This window comes from Mobula hypostoma, chromosome 2 (genome assembly GCF_963921235.1).
Source record: "Mobula hypostoma chromosome 2, sMobHyp1.1, whole genome shotgun sequence".
Classification (NCBI taxonomy): domain Eukaryota; kingdom Metazoa; phylum Chordata; class Chondrichthyes; order Myliobatiformes; family Myliobatidae; genus Mobula; species Mobula hypostoma.
In genome coordinates this window covers 242756839-242783986 of record NC_086098.1, presented here as the reverse complement: position 1 = coordinate 242783986, position 27148 = coordinate 242756839, and the positions used below count along the sequence as shown (strand labels likewise).

General features: G+C 46.1%; 1 protein-coding gene across 3 annotated transcripts in view; it reads left to right on the top strand.

The window, feature by feature from the left end:
- The window catches only part of ash1l (ash1 (absent, small, or homeotic)-like (Drosophila)), a 407803-nt gene extending 381706 nt beyond the window's left edge, over positions 1–26097 (top strand). For all 3 annotated transcript variants that reach the window (XM_063041849.1, XM_063041850.1, XM_063041848.1), the window contains 9 exons: positions 8470–8718; positions 11852–11938; positions 14828–14918; positions 18433–18571; positions 19267–19439; positions 22311–22477; positions 23000–23040; positions 24656–24918; positions 25577–26097. In XM_063041849.1, coding sequence (XP_062897919.1) covers positions 8470–8718; positions 11852–11938; positions 14828–14918; positions 18433–18571; positions 19267–19439; positions 22311–22477; positions 23000–23040; positions 24656–24918; positions 25577–25668 — 1302 coding nt within the window. In that variant the 3' untranslated portion in view covers positions 25669–26097. The remainder of the gene's footprint in view (positions 1–8469; positions 8719–11851; positions 11939–14827; positions 14919–18432; positions 18572–19266; positions 19440–22310; positions 22478–22999; positions 23041–24655; positions 24919–25576) is intronic.
- The last annotated feature ends 1051 nt before the right edge of the window (positions 26098–27148 follow it).

The window sequence follows — 27148 nt, the reverse complement described above, 5'->3', positions numbered from 1 at the left end:
TCTGGTGTCCAGAAAGAAACAAGAGGTTTGAGGCCTTCCTGGTGGGGGATGGAGGTGTACAGGGACTGGACATCCACAGTGAAGATGATTGGGGCCAGGAAACTTGAAATCATTGAAAAGAACAAGAACATGTGAAGTATCATGGATGTAGGTAGGAAGGAACTGAACCAGGGGTAATAAAACTGAGGTGAGGTATGCAGACGTGTATTCAATGGGGCAGGAACAAACAGAAACAATGGGTCTACCTGGACAAGCAGGCTCGTGAATTTCCAGCATCTACAGATTTTCTCTTATTTGCCATTTAATACAATCCCGGTGATCTAATGGTAACCTCAGCTCTGCCATCCTGTCGAACACTTTTGTGCTTATTCAGGACATATATCTGCCTTAAAAAATATTCAAGCTGTCTGCCATTTAATACATGTCTGCGCTACTATTTAATACAATCCTAGCTGATCTGACGATAGCCTCAGCTCTGCCATCCCATCAAACCCTGATGACCTTCCTCCTCCTCTTATTCAGGCCTTAAAAATATTCAAAGCATTCACCACCCTTTGAGGAAGAAAGTTCCAAAGACACTCTGTCCTCCTAGAAATAAAATCACCTCATCTTTGTCTTAACTGATTGACACATTTCTCTTAGACCTCAGGCTTTTGGGTTGTAGTCAAGTTCCCACTCCTGAATTCCAGGAGATACAAATCTATCCTGGCCAAACTTTCCTCCTCGGGCAACCTACCGGCTCCCAGTGTCCTTGCATACAACTCCCTACAGTACGCTGTACCCTTCCTTAAAGTGGAAACCAATGTTTGGAGAGCAGTACTGCCACTAGTATTCCATAAGTGATTTCACTGATGTCCTGCATAACAGAAGCGTAACGTCTCTACTCTTTTAATTCATTTTCCCCTGGCAATAAGTGATAGCCCTTTTTTAATGTTCGTAATTCCTTACTCTACCTTTGTGTACCACCCAGTCTAGTCAGAAGGCAGTATCCATCATTAAGAACCCTCACCTTCAGGAATGCCCTCTTCTCATTACTACCATCAGGGAAGAGAAACGGGAGTCTGAAGACAAACACACAACATTTTAGGAACAGCTTCTTCCCCTCCACTATCAGATTTCTGAACAGTCCATGAACCTATGAACACTTCCTTTTTATTTCGATCTCTTTTTGCATTACTTACTCACATTTTATACTTACTATTGTAATTTATAGAATTATTTTATTGTTATGTATTACACTGTACCACTACCGTGAAACAAATTTCACACATTTATGTCAATAATAATAAATCTGATTCTGGTACAGATCCTCCTGCATCTCTGAGGTCTACAACCCTTCACCTCTTGGACAGTATATTTCGTGCCAAAACAGACACATTCACATTTCTTTTCATTTTACTCTATATTTCTTCTCATTTGCCATATCTTTGCTTGCTTACTCACCCTACCCATTTGTAGCTTCTGATGTCCTATTCTCAGCATGCATTCTTCCCTTGTGCATCCTTAGAGAGGTTAGCAACCCTGCCTTCAGTGACTTCATTCACTGAAAAAGTTAAGGCTCAATAACATTCCCTTTGGCCACTGTGCGTTGGGTGTTGCCAGCCAGAGAGAGATCCATTTATATCTAGTTTATGATTCACACACACAAAGCGCTGGAGGAATTTGAAAAGTCAGGCAGCATCTATAGAGGAGCATAAACACTTGGAGGTTTGGAGCCGAGACTCTTAATCAGTATATTATGATCCATTGCTGTTCAATCAGCCGTCCAGTTTTCTGTCTACACCTTTGTGTTTCTTCCTGCAGTAACCTTAATACAGTCCTTTATTTTCGCCAGAGGGTGGTGAGTCTGTGGAATTGCCACAGACAGCTCTGGAGGCCAAGTCGTTGGGTACATTTAAAGCAGAGGTTGATGGGTTCTGATTAGTAAGGTTACAGGGAGAAGACAGGAAAATGAGGTTGAGAGTGATAATAAATCAGAGGTGATTAAATAGTGGAGCAGACTCTAGGGGCTGAGTGGCCTCATTCTGCTCCTATGTTCTATGATCTTATTAAATGCTTGACTGTCCTCATTGCTGGGTTGGACAACAAGACTTTGTCTCCATGAATACCGTCAAGCCCTGCAGGATTAATATAAGGATATTGAAATAACTAGATGTAGTAGTGCTCGAGGCCATGACATGTGTTCAGGAGAGGAAGGATGGAGAGATGTTGAGTGCAAGTAGGTGAGCTGAGAAATAGGAGAGTCAAGGGGAGATGGGGATTGAGAAAGAGGATTATGGGTGATAGAGCATACAGCATGGAAACGGCTCCTTCAGCCCACCAACTGTGTGCTCTGCATCAACCACCAATTTACAATCCCATCTAATTCTGCAGATGCAGAAAATACAGATGCTGGAATCTGGAGTAACACCTAGAAACCTGGAGGAACTCAAGCAACATCTGTGGAGGGTAATGAGCCATCATAGATAAGATAGAAGTAGGGAAGTTGTTTCCATTGGTAGGTGAGACTAGAACTAGGGGACATCCCATCAAGATTCAGAAAAGAAGGTTTAGGATGGAGATGAGGAGAAACTGTTTTTCCCAGAGAGTGGTGAATCTGTGGAATTCTCTGCCCAGGGAAGCAGTTGAGGCTTCCTCACTAAATATATTTAAGAAACAGTTAGATAGGTTTTTACATAGTAAGGGAATTAAGGGTTATGGGGAAAAGGCAGGTAGATGGAGCTGAGTTTACGGACAGATCAGCCATGATCTTATTGAATGGCGGGGCAGGCTCAATGGGCCAGATGGCCTACTCCTGCTCCTATTTCTTATGTTCTTATGTCATTGTTTTGGGTCTAGACCCTTCATCTGGGCTGTAGGTGAGGTCAAGCAACACACACAAAATGTTGGAGGAACTCAGCAGGCCAGGCAGGATCAATGGAAAAGAGTAAACAGTTGAGGTTTTGGGCCCGTACCCTTCATCTGGACTGGGAAAAAGAAAGATGAGAAGTCAAAGCAAGAAGGTGGGGGAAGGGAGGAAGAAGTGCAAGGTGGTAGTCGAGGACCTCATGAAGGATCCTTATCCAAATATCATTGTACCTCTCCCTCCATAGATAACTACAGCACAGAAACAGGTTGCCTCTGGCTCCTCTGGTCTGTGCCGAGCTGTTATTGAGCCAAGTCCCATTGACTGTAGTCCTCCATACCCCTCCCTGCCATGTAGTTAACCAAGTTTTGCAGTCAAACCCATATCCACCACTTCCACTGGCAGCTCATTCTAAACTCACACCACCTTCTGAGTGGTTTCCCTTAAATATTTCACCTTTCATCCTTATGACCTCTAATTGTAGTTTCACCAAACCTGAGTTATCTCTATCTATACCCTTCGTAATTCTGTATCCCCTCGTTCTCCTACATTCCAGGGAATAAAGTCTGAACCTGTTCAACCTTTCCCTATAACTCAGGTCCTCAAGTCCCAGCAACATCTTTGTAAATTTTCGCTGCATTATTTCAATCTGATTGATATCTTTCCTGTAGATAGGTGATCAAAACCCCACACAATACTCTAAACTTGGCCTCACCAACATCTTGTACGACTTCAACATAATATCTCAGCTCCTGTACTCTTTTTTTTAAATTTATGTATATATTTATTCAGAAATGTAGTGCAGAACAGGTCCCGGTATGTCTTCGGACTGTGAGAGGAAATCAGAGCACCCAGAAGATACCCACACAGTTCATATGGAGAACATACAAACTCCTAACAGACAGCGCCGGAATTGAACTCCGAAACACCCCAAGCTGTGATAGTGTCGTGCTAACCGCCACACTGGATCTGATCTTCACTCATCTCCCGAGATGGGGGATGTGTCAGAGGAAGGGTGACTGGGAAGAGGGGAGGTGTTTGTCATGGAGTTTCCAAACAATCCTTTGGCAGTCGGCTTGTTTTCAGCGTAATTGGCTGCAGCTCATTAACTGGAATTGGGAGCAGGTGTGGGCCCAGCAGGAGAGCCGCTCGACCAGGCATTACGGCCTAAGGCTCTGATAATGGATGCCAGATAAATGCTGTGGATTCTGCTGCTCTGGCAGTGTGCCAGCACACAACTCTTGGGAACCGTTCATGAAACCGAATTACAAATCTCTTTCCTTTGTGGTTTCTTTTTTCTGTTTTACTATTCGTCCATGAGGGCTGAACATTCCTTGTCACCCTTGAATGGAGCACTCTTTGGTCTGCTACACTCTAAGGAATAAGGTTCTAGTCTGCCACCTCCCCTGCAACACTTCTGTTCTGCTCGCTGGTCTGTTCAGCAACCTGTCATTGTTGAAAGTCAACCACGTTGAAAGGCCTGGCATTGGGTGTTGTCCTACCTAAGCAAGGACAACTGATTCCCTTCCCCATTAGAGTCATAGATCACTACAGTACGGGGTGGCACAAGAGCATAGTGGTTAGCACAATGCTTTACAGTACCGGCAACCCAGATTCAATTCCCACCACTGTCTGTAAGGAGTTTGTACATTCTCCCTGTAGCCGTGTGGGTTTCCTCCAAGTGCTCCAGTTTTCTGCCACTTACCAGTTGATAGGTTAATTGGTCATTGTAAATTGTCCTGCAGTCAGGCTAGGGTTAAATCAGGGGTTGCTGGGCAGCACGGCTTGAAGAAAGAAAGAAGCTCTACCTGCCCCTGAAACATAGCCCTCCATACCTCTGCCGTCCACATACCTATCAAAAACTTCACTTAAGTGTTAAAATTCAAACCGTATCTACCACTTCCACTGGCAGCTCGTTCCACGCTGTCTGAGTGAAGAAGTTTCCCTTAAACATTTCACCTTTCACCCCTAACCTATGACCTCACCCAACCTAAGGAGAAAAAGGCCTGCATGCATGTACCCTATCTATACCCCTCATAATTTTAACTCTATAAAATCCCTAATTTTCCTGCATTCTGGGGAATAAAGTCCTAACCTGTTCAACTTTCCCTGTAACTCCGATGGGTCTTTACAAGAGTCAAATAGTTTTATGGTTTCTCTTATCATAGTTCATTGTTAATTGCCGAAATTTAATTCCCAAGAAGCCACAGTAGGATTTGAAATTGTGGCTCTGGATCAGAGGTCCGGAACTCTGCTTGCAGACCCAGTTATTCATGCAACACACATCAAAGTTGCTGGTGAATGCAGCAGGCCAGGCAGCATCTCTAGGAAGAGGTGCAGTCGACGTTTCAGGCCGAGACCCTTCGTCAGGACTAACTGAAGGAAGAGTGAGTAAGGGATTTGAAAGTTGGAAGGGGAGGGAGAGATCCAAAATGATAGGAGAAGACAGGAGGGGGAGGGATGGAGCCAAGAGCTGGACAGGTGATTGGCAAAAGGGATACGAGAGGATCATGGGACAGGAGGTCCGGGAAGAAAGACGGGGTGGGGGGGGTGGAACCAGAGGATGGGCAAGGGGTATATTCAGAGGGACAGAGGGAGAAAAAGGAGAGTGAGAGAGAGAATGTGTGTATAAAAATAAGTAACAGATGGGGTACGAGGGGGAGGTGGGGCATTAGCGGAAGTTAGAGAAGTCGATGTTCATGCCATCAGGTTGGAGGCTACCCAGACAGAATATAAGGTGTTGTTCCTCCAACCTGAGTGTGGCTTCATCTTTACAGTAGAGGAGGCCGTGGATAGTCATGTCAGAATGGGAATGGGATGTGGAATTAAAATGTGTGGCCACTGGGAGATCCTGCTTTCTCTGGTGGATAGAGCATAGGTGTTCGGCAAATACAGTAGAGGAGGCCGTGGATACAGTAGAGGAGGCTTTGCTAAACACCTACGCTCTGTCCGCCAGAGAAAGCAGGATCTCCCAGTGGCCACACATTTTAATTCCACATCCCATTCCCATTCTGACATGTCTATCCACGGCCTCCTCTACTGTAAAGATGAAGCCACACTCAGGTTGGGGGAACAACACCTTATATTCCGTCTGGGTAGCCTCCAACCTGAAGGCATGAACATCGACTTCTCTAACTTCCGCTAATGCCCCACCTCCCCCTCGTACCCCATCTGTTACTTATTTTTATACACACATTCTTTCTCTCACTTTCCTTTTTCTCCCTCTATACCCCTTGCCCATCCTCTGGGTTCCCCCCCCCCCACCTTGTCTTTCTTCCCGGACCTCCTGTCCCATGATCCTCTCATATCCCTTTTGCCTATCACCTGTCCAGTTCTTAGCTCCATCCCTACCCCTCCTGTCTTCTCCTATCATTTTGGATCTCCCCTTCCCCCTCCAACTTTCAAATCCCTTACTCACTCTTCCTTCAGTTAGTCCTGACGAAGGGTCTCGGCCTGAAATGTCGACTGTACCTCCTAGAGATGCTGCCTGGCCTGCTGCATTCACCAGCAACTTTGATGTGTGTTGCTTGAATTTCCAGCATCTGCAGAATTCCTGTTGTTCCAGTTATTCATGCTCTGCCTTCCTCTCCAATTAGATTACTTCATCTGCAGCCCATCTCTTACTTCCATCTCTTACCTCCAAGTCTCTGTTGTTATCTCCACTCTCCCGTCCTCCATCTGCTTGTCACCCTCTTCACCAGGATCCACCCATCACTTGCCAGCTCTTCCTCCACCCCCTCCCCTCACCTCCTGATGCTGGCTATCGGCTCTCCAACTTTAAGTCTTGGTGCTTAAACATTGACTGAGCATTTCCCTCCACAAATGCTACCCGACCTGCTCAGTTCCCCCACCCAGCATCCTGTGTGTTGCTTCACTTGTGTTTCCACGATAGCCCTGTGCCCAGGGTCCTGCAAACTAAACACTTCCTTTGAAGCTCCACACGCCACTATTCTCACCCCCAAGTGTAGACTACAGGGTGAATTTACGTGTCTCGGTCCCAAGAGTGTGCCTCAGTGTCCAGTGTATGACCCTCCCCCTGCATTGTGTGACATTGGAATCAGAATCGGTTTATCACTGACATATGTCATAACATTTGTTGCTTTGCAGCAGCAGTACTGTGCAGGCATTTAAAAAAAACTTTCAAGTTATAATAATAAAAAAAAGAAAGAGTACAAAAGAAGAGTAGCAAGGTAGGGTTCATGTACTGTTTAGAAATCTGATTACTGAGAGGAAGGAGCTTTTCCTAAAACATTGAGTGTGGGTCTTTAGGCTCCTGTACCTCCTCTCTGATGGTAGCGATGAGTGCTAGCACTTTCCACTGCAACCACACAGATTGCTGTAAACTGGGATTGTCACGTGAGATCCATTGGTAACTTTGTCCTGAGGTTCCTTCAAGCCAAAGTAACATAGCTGAACATCAAGCACCAATTACATTCCAACTTCCTGTAATTTTCCCCCCCCCCTCGTTCTCCCTTTTTCTGTTCCTCTCACCCTTCTCCGCAACTACCCATCACCTCCCTCGAGTTCCTTTCTTACTTCCATTTCTTCCATGATCCATTGTCCTCTCCTATCATTCTTTCTTCTTCAGCACTTTACCTTTTCTACATATCACCTCCCACCTTCTCAATTCATTCCCCCTCCCCACCCACCCACCTACCTACCTTCCCCCTCACCTATCCTCATCTATTATCTGCCAGCCAGTACTCCTTCCCCTTCCCCCATCTTATTCTGGCTTCTCTCTCTTCGTTTTCAGTGCTGATGAAAGGTCTCAGCCCAAAGTGCTGACCTGTTTATTTCTCTCTGTGGATGTTGCTCCAGCACTTTGCATGTGTTACTCAGTTACACTGATCCATTTTATTCTCCCCACGTTCCTATCAGCTCTCCTCTCCCGCATTCTACCCTTCACCCATACACAAGAGGCACCTTTCTTAACCCACTGAACCCACAGTTGGAGATATGGGGGGTGTACGGTGTGGTGAGGTAGAGCACCCAAGAAAAGCCCAAACAGTCACAGGGAGAACGTGAAAACTCCACATGAACAACATAAAGCCATAAGACATAGGAGCCATTCAGCCCATCGAGTCGGCTCCACTGTTCCATCATGGCTGATCCCGGATCCCACTCAACCCCATATACCTACCTTCTCACCATATCCTTTGATGCCCTTATCTTTGTTCTAAAACATCGCCCCTCAATTTTGAGGGTGTGCTTCTAGTTCCTTTCAACATTCAGTAGGTTTCAATGTGATCCTTCTAAATTCTAGTGCATACAGGCCTAAAGTTGCCAAACGCTCCTCATATGTTAATCCCTTCATTCCCGGAATCATCGTCGTGAACCTCCTCTGGACCTTCTCCAATGACAACACATCAGAGGTTGGGTCACAGGAACTGTAAGACGGGCTCTACCAGCTGCATTAGCATGGCCCCTACATCTTTTCAGTGGGATTACTGGGCTGTACCTCTGGCTGTGATCACACCTTTGGAGTCAAGCTTGTAACCAACACCTGACGCCAGACAGTACGCCATCATTAGGAGGGTATCTCGATCTCTTCCGATCACGTGAGTGTGTTGGCTGCCCATGTACTGCAGCACTTACGGTTTTCGTTTGTACTTTGTGCACTCCAGAAATATTTCGGCAGGAAGTCTTCCATAGGCAGAGACGTTTGCCGCCTGAGGAAGGTGTACTATAACGCGCGGCATGAAGCCTCTGCCCAGATCGATGAGATCATCGGCGAGACTGCCAGCGAGGCTGACAGCAGCGAGACCTCCATCGGCGAGAAGGAGAACGGCATCGAGAAGGACGACGATGTGATCCGCTGCATCTGTGGCCTCTACAAGGACGAAGGGCTTATGATCCAGTGCGAGAAGTGCATGGTGAGTGTGTGGCTGTACCAACGCAGCGCTGTGTTCCCTCTGACACCCAGGCAGCAGGGCTTCATTCAGCTCCAGCTCCCTGTCTTGCAAGGCCAAGTAGAAGGGGGCTGTAATGTCAAAGTTGAATTTATTTTGGTTAGAGTAACAAACCCTTCTGGCCCAACCAGCCCACATTGCCACATTACACCCATGTGACCAATTATCCTACTAACCCATACATCTTTGGAGTGTGGGAGGAAACCCATGCAGCCAAGGAAAGAAGGTACAAACTCCTTACAGACATCGGCAGGGTTGAATGCAGGTTGCTGGTTACACTAACCGCTACCCTACTGTGCCGAGTTTATTGTCAGATACAAAAGTATATGTGTGCACACAAACTGCTAGAGGAAGTCAACAAGTCTACTATATGAATAGTTGATATTCCAGGCTGAGACCCCTCATCAGGACTCTCGGCCTGGAACGTCGACTGTTTATTTCCTTCCATAGATGCTGTCTGACTGGCTGAGTTCCTCCAGCAACTTGTGTTGTTCAAGATTTCCAGCCTCTGCACAATCTCCTCTAACAATGAAAAACTCACTTGCAGCAGCACCATAGACACATTACATAAAACAGACAACATTCAGAATAAAAACATAAAATATACAAGACAGAACCCAACTGGGACAAAACAAAAAGCCATCATAGTGCAAAATGGTCAAGATGGCTGTACTAAGGTAGTGATTAGGTTGTGCCGCTTAGTTCAAGAACTGAATGGTTGAAGGGAAGTAGCTGTTCCTGAACCTGACGATGTGGGACTTCAGGCTTCAGTACCTCCTGCCCTGTGGGAGGTGTGAGAAGAAGGAATGGCCCAGATGGTGGGGATGTTTGATGATATAATCTGCCTTGAGGCAGCAACTCATGTTGAGTATCCCAATGGTGGGGAGGGATGTGCCCAAGGTGGATTGGGCTGAGTCCACTGCTCTCTGTAGCTTACAATCCTGCACATTGGATCATTACGCCTTATTGGTTCAACATCATGCACTTGGGGCATGCTGGAGCACGTAAGAGTCGACAGACTTGGACCTCTTGTCCAGGCTCCTGACCACAAGCATTTCATCTGCCAGGAGTGCTTCTGACTACTGGACAATGGTCCACGAGCATTCCCATTGAGTAGATGCACCTTGAGGGCGAGTGTTGAGGCTGCCATTGGCGAGGTTGTCAGCACCATGCCCGAGTCACGCTGTGATGTTCCAGAGAAGGCTCTGGCTCTCTCAGCTGCTGTGTTTAGTTTGGCAGACAGAGAGGTCTCTAACAGCCGGCAGGTGTAAATAATCTGTTCATTAAAGGCTTGGACTCCAGGAGAGCCCCCAGCAAGCCCATGATCTCATGGTCCTGGGTTGAACAGATAGATCTGGAGCTGAGCACGTGGACTGTGACTGAGGTCAAGGGGCATTTTAGAGGACAATGTCATAGTTTGTCAGGAGAGATTAGTAATTTGGAGGATGGTGTATGTAGTTAGCAGATACTGTTGGGTAGAGTGACTGCACCAAATAAACACATACCCTGTTTAAGAGCACAAGACATAGGAGGAGAGTTAGGCCTTTCTATCCGTTAAGTCCACTCCACCATTCTATCTTGGCTGATCTGTTATCCTTCTTTTCCTGGTAACCTTTGACAGCCTTACTAATCAAGAAGCTATCAATCTCCACTTTAAATATACCCAATGACTTGGCCTCCATGGCCATCTACGGCAATGAATTCCACAGATCCACCACCTTCTGGCTATGGAAATTCCTCCTCATCTCTGTTCTAAAGGGATGTCCTTCTGTTCTGAGTCTGTGCCCACTGGTCCTAGACTCCCCCATTATAGGAAACATCCTCTCCATCTACACTCTTTCCAGGCTTTTCAATATTCCATCTTCCACCCCTCACCCCCAAACTCCAGTGAGTACAGACCCAGAGCCAGCAAACACTCCTCATACATTAACCCTTTCATTCCTCAGATCATTCTCGAAATCTCCTCTGGGTCCTCTTTTTACTGCCATAAGATGCATTTAAACAGTGTGATTTAAGCAGAGCTCACAGGGCATAAACTTGTGCGTGCTCAGGAAAATGTGTTGATTGTTAGCTTGTCATATTGTGGATAGGCTAAGGCAGCAGCTTGTTCATGTGTATTTGTGCCAGTGAGTTTGTTACTCTTCTGCCTCAAACCTCCGGCCACGTGTGGGCAATGCCTCTGTGAAGCTGGGACAGAATGATATATCTGATTTTCCTGAGCATTCCCAGTGCCCGGAGACAAAAGCCAGGTGATGTTGTAGTATCAAGTGATCTGTTGGGGGAAATCAGATCAAGCAGCATCTGCAGGGGATTGGTGGCAGGAACTGTCAACATTTCAGGTTGAAACCCTGTATCAGGATCTGCTGTAGTATGTTTGCTGGTGTGTTGTTGGCACAAAACGCAAATCAAAAAAGGCGGCATTTCTGGTGTCTGGAATTTGTCAGCCTGCTCTAGTCACCGTACCAGTTTGTTTTAATTCCCTTTGGAGAGGCTCAGCAGTGAAGGGCTAAGAGTCTCACTAATTTGACCCAAGAAGCCAATTTAAAGAAGGTGAGACACACAAAACTACAGATGTTGGAACCTGGAGCAATGAACAATCTGCTGGAGGAACTTGGCAGGTTGAGCAGCATCTGTGGGGAGGAAAGGAATTGTTGACTTTTCGTGTCAAAATATTTACAGTGCCGTGATCACTGATCAGGATTCAATTCCCGCAGCTAACTGTAAGGAGTTTGTACATTCTCCCCGTGACTGCATGGGGTGCCTCCAGGTAATCCAGTTTCCTCCCACATTCCAAAGGTAAGTTGGTTAATTGGGCAGCACGGGGTCATTGGGCCAAGAGGGCCTGTTACTGTGCTGTATCTCTAACTAAATAAATAAAAATTGTAAGTGTTACCGGAACAGGCAGACAATAAGGTGCAAGGCCATGACCAGGTAGATTGTCAGGTACTGGGAAACCATACAATAATCTTATAACAGTGGGATAGAAGCTGTCCTTGAGCTTGGCAGTACATGCTTTCAGGCTTTTGTATCTGGGAGAGGGAGGAGAAGAGGGAATAGGCTGCACTGTGAATTCATTCTTTGCCACTTTGACCCCTAGGTGTGGCAGCACTGTGACTGTATGCGCGTAACTGCAGATGTCGAACACTACCTGTGTGAGCAGTGTGATCCTCGGCCTGTGGAACGGGTAAGCTGGCCCCCCTCCGCCTGACAATCAGTGCTTGAATTTTTTTTTGTAATTCCTGGGTCGATTCTGGAGAAGTTACATTTTGCCGTTGCCCAGTGTTTGGTAACATTTGGTATTTTTCATCACTAAAACAAAACCACTCAACATATAACCAGCTCTAAGGTATAACCAAATCAGAACTAGCAATGACAATTACAGACAAGTTCAAACTTCGTACTAATTATTTTTTCAGTACATGCTTTCTTTATCTTATCGAGGTTTGTAAGAGCATGAAGGACAAAGATAAGGAAATGATCAGTTGATCAGTCTTTTCATTGGGGTAGGGGAGTCTAAAACTAGAGAGTATGGGTTTAAAATTAAATTTATGACAACCTTCACTTCTCTCAGAATGAAAGATGAGGGGTAATGGGATTGTGAAACAAGCTACCAGAGAAAGTGAGGGGGAGCATGGGGGTAGAATTACAATGTTTAAAATACAGTTGGACTGATACATGGAGAGGAATGTTTTAGAGGATACGGACCAAACTATAAGACACAGGCCATTTGGCAAAGGAGACTTGCTCAAGTAAACATCTTGTTCAGCGTGAATGTGTGGGGGGGAACGAAGGGCCTGTTTCTATGCTGTGTGCCTCTACGGCTATCTTTATTTCTCTCAGAATGAAACAGAAGGCCCTTCAGCCTGTTGTGTTCATGCTGACCCTCAAGGCACAATCCCATTAATACTGTTCCCTTATTTCTCTTCACCCCTGCAACATATAATCCCTCTCAGACATGCTTATCAATTCCCCTCAAATTCTTTTGCCAATCACCCACACTAATATTGGATGACCCAATGGTGCAGCCCGTAGAGCCACCACCTCAATCTCAACCTCTGGCACCATGTGTGTGTGTGTGTGTGTGTGTGTGCGTGCGTGTGTGTGTGTAGTTTCCACGTCCGTCCTGTAACCGCGTGGGTTTCCCCAGAGTGCTTCACTTTTTTCCCCCACTTACCAAAGCTGTGCAGGTAATAGGCCACTGTAAGATTTTTGCAGTATGTGGCTGAGGAGTAGAATCTGGGTGGGAATGTGGAGAAAATGAAATAAAATTGGGATTAATGTAGAATTGGTATAAACGGGTGCTTTGTGGTCAGTGGGCCGAAGAGTCCATAACGCTGGACAACTCAGTAACGTGGGGGGAGCAGAGCAGCCGGGGGACCCAGAAGGTGCAGATTCTGTACAGATGCCAGCTACTGCAATCAGGGACCCAGCTCCTGGGAGCTGTAGGGCAATGACACTAGCTCCTGTGGCATAATAACAAGCAACTTTTCTCTCACACACACACACCCACACACACAGTTTTAACTTGCAGATAAAACAGAGAGGAATGTAGAGTACATAGGATTGTCTCTGATAGGATTGTAGCTACGAGAGGTTGGATCACACCAGTGCTGATGGAAAGAGGGAAGTGAAGGCATGTTCATTGCAGGTGGTAGATAGGAGGAGATGGTTAAAAACAGGATGAAAGGAAAGCGGAATAGATTTAGTCAAGACAAGTTCTTTGTCAACTTACCTTAGACTACAGAAACTTTTGTGATGTTTTCAAATCAGACCAAATTGACTTCGTTGTGTGCAGTGGGTACCGGCAAAATAAAAATTTTACTTTCAGCAGAATCAGAAGCGACAGTGAAGACTGTGAAAAACAAGATATCAGTAACAAAGAAAGGGACAAGTCCATGGTAGTGCAAGAGGTGTTCCATAGTGATACGTTACTGAGGATAGGAGTTAGGGTTTTGCGGGTCAGTTCAAGATTGTAGGAAAGTGGATGCTCTTGAACCTGGTGCTGTGGGACTTAAACCTCCTGTACCTCCTGCTTGACGGCAGCCGTAACAAGAGGGCCTGGTGGGGAACTTTTGACAATAGATACCACCTTTAGACTGGATAAGCAAAGTATTGAAGGTGTTGCGTAGCATTCATAGAAGCAAGGTTGACAAACTGAGCAGAATAAAATCTTATTTTTAAAAAATGGCCATCTGAGAGCCATGCCTGATTCCAGTCAAATAACTTTGGAGTAAGCAATTTGCGGCTGAATGGGGAGGGAACCACAAACTGAAGTCATATTAGTAAAGAAAGCATATGGTATGTTGGCCTTTATTAGTCAAGGCATTGAGTTCAGCACTCAGGAAGTTACTTTGCAGGTTTCCCTCCTCTGGGTAGCCCACATTTGGAGTATTATGCAATTCTGGAGAGAGCAATGCTGCTGGGATTAGACAGCTGTGGAGGCCAAGCCATTGGTATATTTAAGGTAGAGGTTGATAGGTTCTTGATTAGTCAGGGTGTCAGAGGTTACAGGGAGAAGGCAGCAGAGTGGAGTTGAGAGGGAAAATAAATCAGCCATGTTGGAATTGCAGAGCAGACTCAATGGGACCACTGGCCTAAATCTGCTCCTGTGTCTTATGGCATGTGCTACAAGGAGAAGCTGGACAAGCTAGAGTTGTTCTCTCTGGAGCAGGGAAGTCCTTTTAGAAGTTTACGAGATTATGAAAGCCATAGGTTGGGGTAGACAATGACTATCTCTGTAACTCCTCCCAGCGTGGAACTATCTAATACTAGGTGGCATGCATTTAAGGTGAGAGGGGGTAAGTTCAAAGGAGATGTTCAGGGAAGGATTTTTTTTTACACAGAGGGTGGTAGTTGCTTGGAATGTGCTGCTGGGGTAGTGGTAGACATATTAAATAGGTTCTTGGGTTTGCACGTGAATATGCAGAGCCTGGAGCGATATGGAGATCGTGTAGGCAGAAGGGAGTAGTTTAGTTAGCATTTTCATTATTAGTTGGGCACAATGTGGTGGGTCGAAGAGCCTATTTCTGTACTGCTTGTAACTTGGCATTTGCTGTTGTTTTGTTCATTTCAGGAAGTTCCCATGATCCCCCAGCCCCACTACGCCCAGCCTGGCTGTGTGTACTACATCTGCCTGCTGCGAGATGACCTCCTGCTTCGACATGGTAGGTAAACTAGGGTGTGGGTTGGGGGAGACTGGGTGCATCCTGCACTTGCCAATCAATGGACCTGGTGCAAGCCATGAGTTCATTAAAGAACTGTCCCCCGGGGTGGGAGTAGGATGGCACTGGCATTGGTTTATTATTGTCACATGTTCCGAGATAACAGTGAAAAGCTTGTCTTGCATACCGTTCATGTAGATCAGATCATTACCATAGAACAAGATAAAGCAATAATAGAATGCAGTGCCAGGTGAACAATAAAGTGTGAGACCATGTCAGGGTAGCAGGGTAGATTGGAGGCCTTATGGATTCCTCCTGACTTATAGCTGATTGCAGGCATTACACCCCCCCCCCCCCACCTGTGAGATAGAGAGCAGTGATTCACGGTGCTCTGTGACACTCACTACCATTGATGGGTCGTGCCTGCGAGAACCTCTGCTTCTCGGACGAGGGCAACAGCTGTTTCAGCATAAGATGCCAGCACAGCTACACGCCAGTGGTTGTAGAGTTTGAGCTGGGCAAACTCCAGCAAAGCCTAACTCTTCTTAGGGACACACAAGAAAATGGGAACAGAAGCAGCTTGCCTGACCTGCATTCCATCTGATTATGGCCGATCCAAGCTGGCCTCAACTACGCCAGTTCCCATAAAGCCCAAAATTCGCTGATGTACTGCCGCCTTAAATACTTCCAGTGGTCTGGTTCTAACCGTCCTCTGGGGCAGAGAACTCCAGAGGTACACCACCCTCCTGGAAGAGAAATTTCTATGCACCTAACAAGGTAGTATATGGTAATGTGTAAGTACTTTGACAATATACAAAGTATGTTGTATGTCATCATTTATTACCTTAACATTCATTTTCTTGTAGGCATTTACATGAAAAAAGAAATACAATAGAATTTTATGACAAACTATACATAAACAGACTGATAAACAACCAATGTACAAAAGAAAATAAACTCTGCAAATAAAAATAATACTGAGAACATGAGTTATAAAGAGGCCTTGAAAGTGGGTCTGCAGGTTGTAGAATCATTTCAGTGTAGTGGTGAATTAAGTTATCCACGCTGGTTCAGGAGCCTGATGATTGTAGGGTAATAACTGTTCCTGAACTTGGTGGTGTGGGACCTAAGGCTTTTGTACCTCCTCTGCGATGGTAGTATTGAGAAGAGGGTATGGCCTGGATAGTGAGGTTTTTTGATGATGGATGCTGATTTTTTTGTGGCAGCACTCCTTGTAGAAGTGCTCAATGATGGGGAAGACTTTGCCTGTGATGGACTGGGCCGTATCCAATCAGTCCATTCTGATGAACGGTCTCAGCCCGAAATGTTGCCTGTTTGCTCTTTTCCAGAGATGCTGCTGAGTTCCTCCAGCATTTTATGTGTTTTGCTTGGATTCCCAATATCTGCAGATTTTCTCTTGTTTCCAATACTTTCTGTAGCCTTATCCATTCCTGGCAATTGGTGTTTCCATACTAGGCCATGATGATCTTCTGCACTGCGTATCTGTAGAAGTTTGTCAAAAGTTTTTAAAGACATGCCAAATCCACGCAAACTTTTTTTGAAAAAAGACTAGAAATGCTGTTTTGCCTTTGTTTAGATGTCACTGTGCTAGTCCCAGGACAGATCCTGTTATATGTCAATGCAACCAGTATCTCAAAGGAACAAATGACTAGCCCATAGTCTCAATGAGGTCACCCATATTTCTTCTGAAACATACAGACTATTTAGCCTCACTTGATAGGACAGCCATCTCTTCCTGTGAATTAGTTTGATGAAGGCCAGCTGGTGGCACAATGACATCGGTGCCAGACCCGGGAGCGGAGGTTCCCAGGTTCGAAACCAGTCGGGTCCGTTCCCAAGTACGCTTTCCATCCGTGCCGGGTTGAGTGTTGAGATCGCAACTTGACCTTGTAAAATAAAGGGGAAAATACTGTGAAAATGTCTGTGTGAGGAGTGGTGCACCACACAGTCTCTCTCTCTCTCAGCGCCTTGTAAAAGCCGTGAAAAAGACATCATCACGGACACACGCAGGCACGCGCCAAAAGAAAAAGGAATTAGTTTGGTGAATCTCTTCTAGATTACCTCGAGTGCTACAACTCTCAACTCTGTGCTCCGGCAACTCCCATGGTCCAGCGTGTTCTGAATCTTCAGTGCGATCTGTACTAATTAACTACCGTTGCAACTTCAGCGATCTCAGCCAACAGCGTTTCCAACTTAATGAAACTTTTGGTTGCGGACCTTCTGCAACTCTCTCACCATACTTAGCAAGGCATTTCTCCTGTTCGGGGGCAATTTCCATGGTCTGACACTTTCTGTGGCCAAGCAACAGTCACCTCCTGGGGTGTCAGTAGAAAGTTACAATCTGTATGTCCTTGGTTAGGTGAGGGATGACAACACTTTACAATCGTAAATAACCACTCTATTTTTAAACTCCAAATTCTTCACAATAAAATTTAGTGTCCACCTTAATGAGAGGAATGTAGAGCAAACCCAAGCGTAGTTGCAGGGATTTCCGTGGACGGCTTCCTCTTAAAGGGACAAGAATTCTGAATTGGTTTATTATTGCCTCATGTAGTGGATACAGTGAAAAGCTTGTTGTGGATACTATTCATACAGATCAATTCATTACCCAGTGCATTGAGATTGTACAACACTATTCAAATTAAAGTGTAAACTACCGAAAAAGTGCAGTGCAGGTAAACAATGAAGTGCAAGATGGTAATGAGATAAATTGTAAGGCCAGGAGTCCATCTTATTGTAGAAGAGGTCCATTCAAGAGTCTGGTAACAGTGGGATAGAAGCTGTCCCTGATCTTGATGGTATATGCTTTCAGGTCTTTGTATCTTCTGCCAATTGGTAGAAGGTAATCGGTCCACACCAGGGCACAGCATGGACTCTTCAACAGGCATGAAAGGTTTTAAGCCAATGAATATGCACATCAGACACATGTCTGACCAGAGAAAGTGGGATTTCATGCACTAATTAACTTTGTGGTCAAATGTGATACATCTCACAGCACAAGGAGACATTTAACCTGCCATGAGATCCCACATGATTAGGTTGTTAAATCCTGTGGGTGGGGGTGTTTAAGCTGCTGCCTCTCCATCAGGCTTTTATTGTCTCTTCCCCCCCCCCACTGCTGTGATAGACATCAAAGTTCAGAAACTTCAAGGTTCAAAGTAAATTTGGTATCAAAGTGCATATATGTCACCATATACAACCCTGAGATTCACTTTCTTGCAGGCATTCACAGTAGATACAATAAAAACACAATAGAATCAGTGAAAATGCACACAACAAATACGGACAATTAATCAATGTGCAAATACAAAATGAGAAAAAATAATTATAATAAATAAATAAACAGTAAATATGGATGACATGTTGTCCAGATTGTGGGATCAGTTCAGTGCTTTCCCCTCTGAATCAGGAGCCTGTGGGACTTGAGGCTCCCTGTACCTCCTTCTCAATGCCAGCGGCAAGCAGAGTTGATATGGTGTGTGTTTGTGTTCTACAGGTGACTGTGTTTACCTGATGAGAGATAATCGGCGAGGTCCAGAGGGGCAGCCTGTGCGACAGTCTTATCGGCTCCTATCCCACATCAACCGGGACAAACTTGATATCTTCCGTATCGAGAAGCTTTGGAAAAACGATAAGTAAGGCAGCAAGTGCTTCAGTACAAAAGTCTGGAAATAGCTCAGAAATTCATGGCTGTCTTTGCCTATATTGTACCCCAGTGTAAAAACAGACAAAAGTCCCTATCAACCAGGTCTAACCCCAAAGTATTATACAACAACACATCTGTTTCCCCAACCAGTACTGTACTTCAGTGTCCCACAGTGAGAGATCCATCTCCACCGGTACCGCACCCTGGTGTTATACAGTGACAGACCCGTCCCCACCGGTACCGTACCCTGGTGTTATACAGTGACAGACCCGTCCCCACCAGTACTGTACCCCGGTGTTATACAGCAACAGACCTGTTCTCAACGGTACTGTACCCTGGTGTTATACAGTGACAGATCTGATCCTACCGGTACAGTGCCCCAGTGTTATACAGCAACAGACCCATCCCCACCGGTACTGTACCCCGGTGTTATACAGTGACAGACCCATCTCCACTGGTACTGTACCACAGTGGTATAGAGCAGCAGACCTGTCCCCACCAATACTGTATACCGGGGTTATACAGTGACAGACCCATCCCCATCAGTACTGTACATCTGTGTTACATAAGCTCTGCTAACATGAGAGGACAGTACTTGGAACCTCCATGATTGAAGGTATTGTGAAGTGTAGTGTTCCAGGCTGCAGTCTTTACTGAATGCTGAATATCTGCTTGATTCCACAGGGGGGAGCGATTTGCCTTTGGTCACCACTACTTCCGGCCCCACGAGACGCATCACTCCCCATCAAGACGGTTTTACCATAACGAGTTATTCAGAGTGCCCCTCTATGAGATCATCCCTTTGGAGGCTGTGGTGGGAACCTGCTGCGTGTTAGACCTCTACACATTCTGTAAAGGTGAGTGTGTCGTTACACAGTTTCCCCTTTCCTTGTGTCTCATAGTTTCTGATGTTTATGACATTCTTGACAGTGTTATTTCAACGGAAAGCAGCTAAAGCTGACAGCCACCACGGAAGTCCTTCAGTAAACCACTGACTTTTTTTTAAAGAGTTACAGGCCCGTCTGGCCCAATGAGCCCATGACATATAATTACACCTGTGTGACCAATTAACCTACTAACCCATGTCTTTGGAATGTGAGAAGAAAGGAGAATGTACAAACTCCTTAAAGACAGCAGCGGGAATTGAACCTGCCACTACACTACCATACCCACTTGAACTCTTTGCAGCATTGCTGTTATGCAGAATCTGATTGTTCTGGCTGTTACAGAGTAATAAAGCATGGAAATGGGGTCTTCGGCTCATCTTGTCTGTGCTGACCAAGGTGCCCACTGAAGCTAGTCCCATTTGCCTCATTTGACTCTAATCCCTCAAAACCTTTTCTATTCAGATACCTATCCAACTAGCTTTTAAATGTTGTTATACACACACTGTCCTCTGCATAAAGAATATGACTCGCTGCTCCCTATTAAACACTCACAAACCTAGATCTCTTCTAAATTGCTCCCCTCTCGCTTTAAACCCGTGTTCTTCTGGCAGTAGACTCCCTTACCCTGGGATAAAGACCCTATTATGCCTCTCAAAATTTCATGTTTCCAGAAGTTCACTCCTGAGCCTTCTACCCTCCAGTGAAAACAAACCCAGCCTGTCCAAACTTCTGTCATTATTGCAGTCCTCTGTTTACAGGCCCTTCGGCCCCAAATGTTATGCCAAACTTCTAACCTTCTCTAAAGATCAATGTAACCCTTTGCTCGCTCAGAGCCCTCCATTTTTCTTCTATCCATGTGTCCATCTAAAATGTCCCTCATGTATCTGCCTCTACCTGGCAATGTATTCCACACACCCACCACTCTCTGTATAAAAAAAACTTGCCTCTGGTATCCTCACTATATTTTCCTCCGAACAGCTTAAAATTATGCCCTCAATTAAGCCTATGTCCTTTCGTTTTTGAATTCCTTTTCCTTGGGAAAAATAACACCTTACTGATGCCCTTCATGATGTTATACACCTCTCCACTGACACCACAGTCTCCTATGCTACAAGGAATAAAATGGCAGCCTGCCCAACCTCTCCACTTATCTCTAATGTCCATCATACTGTACTCATCATATCATACTTCTCAACCTCAAACATAAGGACAGCCTTAACCATGAGAAGAATTCTGGTCTATCCCCAAAGAGGTATGGAACCAGGTCCTTTCTGTAGCTGGCTCTTTCTCTTTTCATGTACTGGAGATCATTCGATCTGCCGAGTCTCTTAAGCAATTCTGTTAAGCAATTCCATCATTTGAAACTGGCGTGTTTATTCTCCTTGTAACCTATTCCCTCTTAGTATCCCTTCAACTCCCCCAAGCCTCAGTTCTCTCATCACCTACTCACATTGGGAGCAGTTTACAGTAAGCAATTAACCTCTGTTTGTGACATTTATCAGGAGCATTGTGTACAAAGGGCCCAAAGCATTGTTGAGAATCCCTACCACCTATCCCTCAATCTTTGACCCACTGTCGTCAGGAAGGAGGTATGGGAGCATCAGGACTAGAACTGTCAGACTGGGTAACAGCTTCTTCCCTCAGGCTGTGAGACTAAATACCCTGCCATCACCAAGCTCTCATCACCAGGAGAGCTGTTTATTGTTTACCTGTGATGTACACTTCACGTGCACTTTGAATTATATTTTATTAATTTATTTGTGGTTATAGTTTGTTTTATGTGCTGTGTGTGCACTGAGGAATGTTTCATTTGCTTGTATACAGTATGATTACAATGAACTTGACCTAATTAATGAGCATAAAATAATGGACTGTTTTCCAAAGATTCAAAGTACATTTATTATCAAAGTATATATGTAGTATACAACTCTGAAATTCATCTTCCCCACAGAAATGGGGAAAAAAATCAAAACTTAGAGGTGCAAAGGGACTTGGGAGTCCTTGTGCAGGATTCCCGAAAGGTTAACTTGCAAGTTGAGTTGGTGGTGAGAAAGCCAATGAGTTAGCAATCATTTTGAGAAAACTAGAATATAAGAGCAAGAATGAAATGCTGAGGTTTGATAAGGCATCGGTCAGACCACATTTGGAGTATTGTGAGCAGTTTTGGGCCCCTTATCTAAGTGAAGATGTACAGGTATTGGCGAGGATCCAGAGAAGGTTCACAAGTTTGATCCCAGCAATGAAAGGGTTAATGTAAAAGAAGCATTTGATGACTCTGGGCCTGCATTCACTGGATTTTGGAAGAATGAGGGTGAATCTCATTGAAATCCTATCAAATATTGAAAGGCCTAAATAGAGTGGTTGTGGAGAGGATGTTTCCTGTAGTAGTGGAGTCTAGGATGAGAGGTCACAGCCTCAGAATTGAGGGACGTCTGTTTAGAACAAAGATGAAGAAAAATGTCTTTAGCCAGTGGGTGGTGAATCTGTGGAATTCATTGCCACAGGCGGCTGTATGGACCAAGTCATCGAGTATATTTAAGGTGGAGGTTAATAGGTTCTTGATTAATCAGGGTGTTAGAGGTTAGAGAGAAGACAGGAGAAAGCAGTTGAGGGAGATAATGAATCAGCCATGATGGAAATGGCAGAGCAGACTTGATGGGCCAAATGGCTTATTTTACCTGGAAGTCTGAAGCTAGGTTTTAATTTTGGTGTGTCTAACCAATGGGCACATCGCTGGAGTATGGGAGGAAACCAGAGCACCACACGGTGATGGGGAGATCACCAGGACAGGACTGGGCCCCTGATCTAGCCCCTTTCACCTTACTTCTCTCCGCCCTGCAGGGAGGCCAAAGGGGGTAAAGGACCAGGACGTTTACATCTGCGATTACCGCCTGGACAAGTCCGCACACCTCTTCTACAAGATCCACCGTAACCGCTATCCTGTCTGTACAAAGTCTTACGCATTTGACCATTTCCCCAAGAAACTGACGCCCAAGAGGGATTTTTCTGTGAGTAATGGGTGTGGGGGTGGGCTTAGGTATGGGCACGCTCAGAGTGAGAATGCTTTTTGTCTGTCACCTCTTGGTGCAGGCAAGATGAGGAATCAAAATCAGGTTTACTATCACTAACCTATGTCATGAAAGGTGTTGCTTTGCGGCAGCAGTATGGTGCAAGACATAAAAGATTACTCTTAAGCAAAGGCAGGTGAAAGGTGACTTGATAGAGGTATACAAGACATTAAGAGGTATAGAGTGGATAGCCATAGATTTTTTCCTGAAGGAAACAGAGTGGGTGTCAGCTGGGATTGAGGTATAACAGGCCCTGGAAGGTTTGATTATGGGGGCTGGGTGAGTTCGGACTATAGTGGGGGGACGGTGGTATAGATGGGAGTGGGATAGTTGGAGGTGAGGGTTGATGTAGTGACACTGGGGATGTGGTGGAGTGGGTCCAGTTACAGTAGACTGTACCTTCATGCATTCCTCAATTTTAAAGCCATCTACTTCTGTCTCCTTTCTCTCCCCCACCATTAGCCTCACTACGTACCGGAGAATTACAAGAGAAACGGAGGACGGTAAGTGCTGTTCACTGTCAGTCTGCTGAGTAACTCTGCTTGTTCCTCCATAGCGCCTTGCCTCTGGCACTTTAAACCCACAGACTTGACTGCAGGCAGCTCAACGACTGGTGAGTGTGGTGCCAGCCTCCTCTCCAGTACCACACTCAGCTGCCCCAGCTGCCGTGGGGAGTGTCCACTGGACCTGGATCCCTGGAGTGGCCATTGCTTCTCCTTTTACTGTAAATCCACCCCACTGCGTGATGCCTCCCACAGCCCCTCAACCCACCCACTCTCCAGTGCGTGCTGCTTTTCCTGTCGCTCTTGTCATAGGACCTATTAGGTGAGGCGGAGGTATTGTCATTTTTTTTTAATCTCTCTGTTGGCTGCACCCTTTGAAACTGGGGAGAAGTTGTTCTGAGATCTGTTGCCTGTTATACTTGGGAGCGGGGTAAGAAAGGTTTGGAAAGATACAGGCCAGATACCTACAAAAGGAACTAGCTCAGGTGGGCAGCAAACAAGAGTTGGGCTGAAGGGCCTGTTTCCATTCTGTTCAACCATATGACATTCTGTGAGTCTTCCTGTGGACTTCTACCTACATCGAGTCATTGGTGATGCAAGGGTATAGTAAATCTTTTAAAAGTCGGCCAGCAGAGGGGTGGAGAAAAGTTAGAGTTTAACTTTTCATAACCATGAGATTCTGCTCTGGAAATCCAGAGTAACACACTATATTCAGGAGGAACTCAGCAGGTCAGGCAGCATCTGTGGAGAGGAATAAACAGTCAACATTTGGAGCCAAGATGAAAGGTCATCAGGCCCTGATGAAGGGTCTCAGCCTGAAATGTCGACTGTTTATTCATTTCCTTAGATGCTGCCTGATCTACTAAGTTCCTCCAGCATTTTGTGTGTTGTTTATGAAATCAGCTTTATTTGTCACATGTACATCGAAACGTGCGGTGAAATGCATCGTTTGCGTCACCGACCAACACCATCCAAGGATGTGCTGAGGCCAGCCCATAAGTGTCTGAGTCTCTCAGTGCCTGAAGTTATGAAGGAGGGGAAGATCCGTACCATAGTGGTTATCACAGTGGCTTTTAATACCCACCACTGTCTGTAGGGAATTTGTAGGTTATTCCTGTGACTGAGTGGATTTCCTCCGGTGCTCCAGTTTTTTCTCACATTCCAAAGATACATGGATTAGGGTTAGTGAGCTGTGGGCGTGCTATGTTGCCACTGAAAGCTACCCCCAGAACATCCTGGGACTGTGTTGGTCGTTGACGCAAATGATGCATGTTTCAATTTACATGTGACAAATAAAGCTAATTTCTTAACCCTCTTACCGCCCCCCCCCACCCACACACACACACACATTCTAGCGCCAACCTAGCATGTCCACCATTTTCTTCCATCATGTTCAGGCAGCTTTTCACCTGGTCAACAAGTATAAGAACGAGTTGGTAAAGGCTCACCTGAGATCAGACGCTATTAAAAACATAATACCAAACGTTAAATCTGTGCACTTGTGCTCAGAGTCTCACGCACCCAGTGGAGGGAAGCGGGAAGCTGAGTGGCTGCCGATTCCACACAACATGTATCTTATTATTGTCACACTAAGACCAGGTGTTTCTTTCCACAGATCTTCCTGGAAGTCAGACCGGACAAAAGTGCACTGCAAGGATGTGGCCCCAGAGGAGGACCTCCCACCCCCCATCATCGAGGACATGTCAACCGCTCAGGAGCAGCCGGCCGCCGAGATGCCCCACCTGGAGGAGCAAGAGAGCGAGGGCAGCAGCAACACCTCCAAAGCGGATTGCAGCCCAGAGGAGAAGCAGAGGGAGCAGAGGGAGAAGCTGAACAAAATCCTGCTGAACCTCCTGGCCAAGATCCCAGGGAAGAATGGTGAGGCCTAGATATGGATGAGGGAGGGAAGAGTGGGGAGCCTGTGGAATTGACTGGGTCTCTGATACAGTTACCAGACGGATGAATGGTGAGGCTTGGAGACAGATGAGAAACTTTCCATTAATAGGGAAAGGACAAGGGAGTGGAAGTAATAGGAATTTTCAGAAGGACTAGTTGGGGGTGGGGGGGGGCGGGGGAAGATCTTCATTGAAACCTCCCAGATACTGAAAGATCTGGGTAGAGCAAATGTGGAGAGGGTGTTTCCATCAGTAGGAGAGACTAGGGTCCTTCAGAATAAAAGGACGTCCCTTTAGAAGTAAGGTGAGGAGGAATTTCTTCAGCCGGGTGGTGGTGAACCAGTGAGATTCTTGGTCATCAAGGGTTGTGAAGGCCAAGTCACTGACTGTATTTAAGACAGAGATTGACAGGTTCTTGATTGGCGAGGAGTTACGGGGTTGCAAACCAATCAGCTGCAATCAGGTGGCAGAACAGACTTGATGGGATCAATGGCCTGATTCTGCTCCCATGTGTCATGATGGGACAACTCTTTCGAAGGGGCAGTATTGACAGGTGGGGCATTACTAACAGGAGGGATTTGACGAGCATTGAGCGGTCCTGTGTTTGTGCCTCCCTCTACACCCCCCCCCCCCCACCCTAGCCATCGACGTGACATACCTGCTGGAAGAGGGCTCAGGGAGACGTCTACGTAGACGAACGCTGTTGTTGGCTGAGAGCAGCCTCAGGAAGTGAACCCTCCAGGCAGGCAAGAAGAGCCTCTCTCTCCTCCATTGGGGATCCTGGCATCCGCCCTGGTCTGACTGCGTCCTGAGCAGCGAGGGAGTTGAGGAATGGGAGAACATCCTTCATGCACCACGCCACCCCCCCCAACTTTTCCCACCCTCCCCACTTACTCCCACCCCTTCCTTCCCTGTTTTCCAGACTCTCCCACTCCAGCCATTAGAAATGGGACTCTGGAGAATGAATTATTGAAGTGACATTGGAAAAAAAACAAACAGCACTTGGATACAGTGAGGTGTTGAAGACCTGCAGTGCTCTTATAGTGTGTACAGTAGCCCTCGTATTAACTTCTGTGGGGGTTTTGGGGGTGGGGGGTGGTGGTTGGTTCGCTCTCTGGGTCTTCGGACTCTAAGGCAGCCAAATAAAAAGACTTTTTTTTTGTGTGGGATGGGAGGGAGGGGTGGGGAATCTGTCGGAGTCACCGCACCACCGCACACAAGGTGGAGGGTTAGGGTGGGGGGGCCGTGGGGGTGGAGGTGATGTCTGAGTTAAACGTCGACACACGAGGAGCGTCAGCTATCGCTTTCAACACATAGGAGTGGAACTGGGGCTCCGATTTCTGTTTCTGTTCCTTAATCGTACGTCTGAATTCACCAGTGTGATTGTCATACGGTTTGTCCAGAGTGTGTATATATGTATATGGACTAAGAGGAGACAGCTGATAAAAGAGGCGGTGATGGTGGATGGGGTGTGGGGTGGGGTAGGGGAGAAGCTGGGGATGGGATGGGCAAATGGAGTTTACAATCCAAGTCCATGTTTTGCACTCAAAAAGAGTAACAGCAGCCAGTGTTCTGATCAACTACGGTACGTGCTGGGGGAGAATTTCTCACGCACACCCTCCCTTCCGACCCAGCAGCAATAAACGGAGCAATTACATAACCGGCAAGGGAGTACAGCCAGAGCAATGGGAGAACGCATTGATAGCACTTAAAGAGTCTCCGTGAGAGGAGGGTGAGGGTCGCGGGGAGGAGTAGAGCTCTGTGTGCGTGCGTGTGTGTGTTCTCCCCACCCCTCCCCTTCCTAACCTTGACTTCACCGAGGACGGGGGACAATTCAGAGAGGAGGCCACTGTAGCCCTGAACTGCACAGAGCAGCTTCCTGCGCAGAGAGGCTCCTCAGCAAGGTCAACCATATAAGCTGGAGGGAATCCATGGCCTGCCAGAGCAAGTCCAGGTTACTTGGTGACCACCTTCCCGAGGGCAGTCCGTCAGAGCTCGCAGTAAGTTGTGCTATCAGTACTCTAGTGAAAGGGAGCAAGAGACGAAACACCAAAGAATTAATCATAAAACAAAGTACAATGAAATATCTTGCTCCTGCATTAAGTTGATAAGTCACCTCAAGGGTTGGTCCCAGTCAGATCTCCAGCCATGAGGAACAAGTGTTACTGTGGGTTTAGTTTTAAATCTGTTTTGTTTTGCAAAGTTGCGTTTAA